Below are 6,000 nucleotides of genomic sequence, written 5' to 3' on the forward strand. Positions count from 1 at the left end.
TGGTCTAGTAACATATGGGCTTCACTGGCAACGTTGGAACCTCGTACAGATTTAAAAAAAAAAATTGCTCACAGTTCTTTTAAAAATAATTATTAGTTAATCAGGTTGGTTTTATGTGTTACCGTATTGGGTTTACAGAGCAAACTTCAAGACAAAAACCAAAAAAACAAACCTGTTTGCAGAACCAGAATTGTAGTCTGTCTTGGCCAATCAGTAAGAAAACATAGACAAATAGAAGCAACAACTTCTTGAACTGGCATTACCGCCAAAGAAATTGTAACATGAAATAGCATCTTTATAACGCTTGGAAAACAGTAATGCCAGAGCTATGTTTACATCATTTATTATATACTCATTTTCCTTAGAGTAGCTGATTAAGCCAGATTCCATCTTTTGCAAGTTATGTAAAAACTTGCAAGTTAATCGAACATGGAATTCATAGCATTGTAACTAGTGATGGGGGGAGAATCAGTTAAGACAGAAATATCTCCAATAGGAGTCAAGATGATGAAATTATCTCTCTCATACAAATCGTGATGCTGAGTAAATTCTTATGATAACAAAACATTTCACTTACAGGGGACACTAGCTGGGATTCTTATTGGGCTTGCTCAATTAAACTGTTCAGAATTAAAGCTGAAGAGACTTTGTTACAGACATGGGTAAGTTAATCAAATTGTAGCTAGCATCTGTGTTACAGATTGGTTTACAGTGAATAACTGAATATAGCAATCAAAAAGCAAAATATCCGATAAGACACATTTCTAAAATCTGAGACACTTTCTAATAATATTTATAATGAGTATTTCATTTGAGTAGGCCTAATATAATTTATGATAATTTTTTTTGAATTTCACAAAAACTATTATCAATAAATATTTGTAAATGGGTGTAGTTCAAGAAGAACATCTGTTTTTAGGACGTTATCTAATACATGTGCTATTTTTGGTGCTAAACTCTTTATTTGTACATTTGCTTCCTCTTGAACTGGATATGATTATACACATTAAACTCTTGGTTTGGCCAAGTGAAACAACACATGACACTTGAAATCACTTTCCCTGTTGTTTAAATGGCATTTGCATACTTCAATGAATAATATTTTTCTTTTATCAGGAATTCTTTGTATTTCAAAAGTATGCTAATGATTTTACTTACTTCAGCTTATTAGGTGTGGATAAATTGTTCTCCTATGCAATCAGTGAATGGCTTAATGATATAAAGAAAAACCAGCTGCCAGGAATTTTGGGAGGAGTAGGGCCTATGCACTCGCTAGTGCAGTTAGGTAAGCTAATTCTTGTTTCTATTCAGGCACACAATGGCATTGTTTTTTGCTGTTGTTTTGTTTTTCTGCTTCTTGTTGTGGTTTGTTTTCCTAAAGAAAAAAAAAATACAAGAAGAAACAAAAAAAGACACTGTTAACTCTTGTTTTTATTTCCTCTCCGGGCAAACTGAGAACTTAAAGAGAACTTGCTAACTGCGATGTTTTGTCTTCATTTCAGTTCAAGGTCTGAAAGACTTGGTGTGGTTACCAATTGAACAGTACCGGAAGGATGGCCGTATTGTAAGAGGCTTTCAAAGAGGAGCAGCATCTTTTGGTACTTCAACTGCAATGGCAGCGCTGGAGCTGACAAACAGAATGGTTCAGACTATACAGGTATAGTGTATTGCTTCTGGAGTTAGACAGAAAATGAGAAGTGTCACTAGCAAGTGCTTTATGTTAAGCCTTAATGCTATATTTAAGCTTGGGAGTATGCGTAAAAATAAGAGTAAATGAATGCTGTACAAATAAAGCAGAGATTGGGCAAAGGTTATGGCAGTCTGAGGTGAGAGTGGTAGCATCAGATGCAATATCTATTGTGTTAAAATATTGCCCAACACTCAGGCTGCAAGTGTTGCATTGTAATACATGAAAGACATAGGAAGTGTTCAAATTTTTTTGAAAATGTCAGGTTTTCTGTGCTTAGTTACTGAAGGGGGGAGTGGTATGAGCAGGGAATAGTAGGCAGTAACCCTAGTCTTGGTTCAAAGTGGTAACAATGTTATGTTCCTTAATATCAAATACCTAATGACAATACACTTTTACCACCTAATTTTGCAAACGTGGTATAAGTGCCAAAGTATGAACATGCATAACCAAAAAATATTATTTATGCGTGGAATTAAGTATCTCTGTGTGTGTGTGTAAGAAAACATTATTGTTCAAACGTTTCAAGTTTTTATCTCAAGCATTTTCTACAGGTTGGAGGATGCTTTTGAAGTAACATCAATTGGAGGACTGGGTTGGGGAGAATACCAAAATCTACAGCATTCAGTGTTTCATAATGGAACTTCTGTAGTTGGTGCAGCTATAACAATATATAGAAGTTCTTGTGCAAAACCTTAACCTGATGTAATTGAGTATTGTTTGTAGCATTAAAAATAATGTTATTTCAGTGATGTTACCTTATAAGTAGTTTAAATATGGGATCTGATCCTAAAATAAGACTTCTTGTTTATCTTGCGTTTGCTCCTGATCATCAGGCAGCTGCAGAAACTGCATATGACATGGTATCACCAGGGCCTACCTTTATTGAAACAAAAAAGATAAAACGATTCCCTCGCCATCGTTTGGCTCATCAGCCAGTAGACTTACGGGAAGGTGTTGCCAAAGCATACAGTGTAGTAAAAGAGGTGAGTGCAAATGTAACCGTCCTTAACGTAATTTAAGAAATATCTGAAGACAAAGCAAATAAAATGTCAGATGTTAGTTTAAGCTAACCAGCTGATGAACAGGTTTTAAGTTTTGAACAAGACTGTCTTCAACGGTAGTCTTAAACCAACAGAAACCTTGCATGGAAAATTTAGAGAAACAAATTAAGATGTTATACAGTTAATCGTGAACAAGACTTCAGAGTTCTTCAGTTGTGAGGGTGCAACCAGAAGTTAAATGAAATATTGTCATCTGTAAGCTCATAGTAGTGTTATTTTAAGTCTCATTAGAAGAATTAAATCAGATTTGTCAAAGTATAGCTGTATTACAATTTATAATACAAAAGTGATAAATGCTGTGCAGTTTTAAGTTGCCCTTAAAATTAGGAGGGGTTGCTTTGTCTTTTTCACTGTAACTAATTTCTATTAATTTCTTAAAGGGAATTACAGACACAGCTCAAACCATCTATGAGACTGCTGCTCGTGAGCATGAAAACAGAGGAGTAACTGGAGCAGTAGGAGGAGTCCTCCGCCAAATTCCACCAACTGTGGTAAAACCCTTCATTGTTGCAACAGAGGCAACCTCAAATGTTTTAGGTGGAATGAGAAACCAGATCAGGCCAGATGTGCGTCAAGAAGAGTCTCAGAAATGGCGCCTTGGGGAAGACTGAAAGTAAAAAAAATCTGGCTCAGCAGCCAGGTAGTAAGGCTAGAAATGCAGAGGATTTTCCCATTGGCAGCCTTGGATGAAGCTCAATTGTTTTGTTATGCTCATCTCAGGAACAAACAAGGTTTTCACCTATTAATAGCAAAACATCCAACCAAAAATATTTATGAAGTGAAAAGCAAATTGGTACTTGCTTACGCTGTGTGTTACCAATACATTTGGTAGATAGTGCCAAACATAGCAAAGCATGCGCTGCCAACTCAGAGACATGCTTGCTCTATTCTGTTTACCATGTTTTTTTTTGGTAGATATAACATCTGAAGCAGTAGCCTGTATGGCAAAACGAAGTATACTTCAGAGATGGTTTTTGAGCATAGTCAAGGAACTGTCTTCAATAAAGGGCTCTGTAGATGCTCTTCACTGACTGAAAGATAAAAGCTTTCATTTTGGTTGCGAGACATGAAGGCTATATGATATGGAAGTATATAAGATGATACCATTTAGTGGTCATAAGCATCGCTTTTAGCGTGGCACTTAAAAGAGCAATCTTGATAACCATTCAGAGTTTAGATTCAGTGTTGATACGCCTATGAACAGGATTTGTTCCTAAATATTGAATACCTACTTTTGTGGGTCTTTGAAGAAACTGAATGTTGCAGAAATGTTCTGTTGTGTTGCACTTTAAAGGATATGGCCTGTATATTGTGCTTTTTTTATAGTGTGAATAAAATGTAATGTGCATTATCCTTTATGTGGTTTAGAAGCTTACACAAATTATTGACAAGAGCATCGTTTGATGATTCTACAGAAAGAAAAGTGTCTTAAATTTGCTTAAACTACTTGTTATATGTGAAAACACTTTTGTCTTCTGTTACACTAACAACAATGCTAAAAATAACTGTTCTTCAGAAAAACAGCAGTCGTGTTCTGAGTTGTAGCCAAAATGTCTTTCTAAGAATGAGGGATCCTAAGCAAAGTTTAAAAAAAAATAAATAATAAAAAATCATAAATTCATAGTTAAAATTATGTTCAAACTTGTAACAATCTGCTTTTATTTAAAAATCACATTATTGCAAAATTGCTGCTCTCACAAGATATTTTTAATTTAAATTGTGCGTCATCAGTTATTTGTCAATGAGCATTTGGTGTCATTTAATTTGAACTGGGGATAGGTGAGAGGATTTAAAAAAAAATCTTCAAAAATCAAAGTGGATACTGACATTATTTACAGTTTAATAGGGGACCAGGGTCTCCCTAGAGCTTTATTAAGCAACTGACATTGCACCATTTCTAGAAAATTAAAAGGCTAGACACTAGCTATGCCAGAATAAACCTTTATTCCTTATATTAGCAAAAACTGGAGGATAAAAAGTAAAGACTTTTTTGAATAGAAAACTACTTGTTTTGAATTTTAAATTTTTGGGTGACCAACTGGAACGTTAGTTTGTACTAGTCCTGTGCTTCTCCTACATATATGCTATGGGCAAATGTCTACTGAAAGAGGGACATCAGATGCTTTTGGTCTGAGTTGAATCTCTACTGGTAATCAGGAGATAGCCTCCTTCTCTTTTTTTAAAACCTGCCGCTAGCAAAAACTTTGCTGGTGGGTATTACAGGACAAATAGGAGCATACAAAGGAAAACAGTTATTGCTTATTCATCTTGATATTATACCAGCTGTTCCTGGACACCAAAGAATCTGTCTGTAGGGTAAATGATTTTAAAAATGTCCCCTCTGCTGGAAAGACTACCACAGTTTGCTTTATTATTTTTAATAAAACAAAAATCCATTTACAAACAAGTTCTTGCATTGGGTGGCAAGTGGTATTACAAAGTTGGCTTTCATTTACTGGAATCTTCTTTGAAGACCTGGGTATTTTGGTTAAAGGACTTGTTGTAAGCAGGAGAATGTTTCTGAGGGGACAAATACCTGCACATTGAGCAACTTGAAATACTTTCTGATGTAAAAATACTTGCTGTAGATCATACTTTTCTTCAATAATTATTTGCTGACTGCTTCAGTAAGAGCTCAAAGCTGAGCATTTTGCACAGGAATGAGTTCCATGTTTGCAGTTTGGCACCCGACTGCCTTCTCAAGAAGTGGTGATGAGTCAATGCAAGTAAGTAGCAATGAATCATCTTCATTTACAGTTACCATACTACATCACTTCTGCTGGTTTGGTTCATCCAGTTAATTGGAGTATACTGTAATAGTATAAATCTACATTTTTTTTTCCTTTTTGACATTGCTGAAAAGGAGCAGTGGCATTTCAGTGTTCATTTTCCATTCTGTCTGTCATCATCTGATTGTACAGCAATGCAGTTAGAATATATTTTTATATGAGCGCATGCTGTCAAGGTAAAACATTTTATAGTGTCTGTCACTGTCGGCAATACAGATTGTACAAATTATTAAACTTTACTTTTCACCATTTAAACTCTTGCATTTACTTCTTGCATTTTATTGAGCCTATTCAGAGAAATTTTTTTTTCCCTAGCTTTTTATTTTTGCAAGCAGTTTCTTAATAGTTTCTTAATCTTTGGATGTATATTCAGCATTGTTTTTCATTTGTAACATCGTCTTGTGGTGTTGGAAATATTAAAAAACGAAACCAAAAACCTCAAAACTCCCCCAAACTAACC

The 6,000-nt window shown here is 35.0% G+C and overlaps 1 protein-coding gene across 5 annotated transcripts in view; it reads left to right on the forward strand.

Moving 5' to 3' along the window:
- The window catches only part of ATG2B (autophagy related 2B), a 48,688-nt gene extending 42,899 nt beyond the window's left edge, over nt 1-5,789 (forward strand). For all 5 annotated transcript variants that reach the window (XM_040557769.1, XM_040557768.1, XM_040557767.1 and 2 more), the window contains 5 exons: nt 580-662; nt 1,164-1,285; nt 1,503-1,657; nt 2,524-2,673; nt 3,132-5,789. In XM_040557769.1, the coding sequence (XP_040413703.1) occupies nt 580-662; nt 1,164-1,285; nt 1,503-1,657; nt 2,524-2,673; nt 3,132-3,362 (741 nt within the window). In that variant the 3' untranslated portion in view covers nt 3,363-5,789. The remainder of the gene's footprint in view (nt 1-579; nt 663-1,163; nt 1,286-1,502; nt 1,658-2,523; nt 2,674-3,131) is intronic.
- Nucleotides 5,790-6,000: the final 211 nt, after the last annotated feature.

Source organism: Cygnus olor, chromosome 5 (genome assembly GCF_009769625.2).
Source record: "Cygnus olor isolate bCygOlo1 chromosome 5, bCygOlo1.pri.v2, whole genome shotgun sequence".
Classification (NCBI taxonomy): Eukaryota; Metazoa; Chordata; class Aves; order Anseriformes; family Anatidae; genus Cygnus; species Cygnus olor.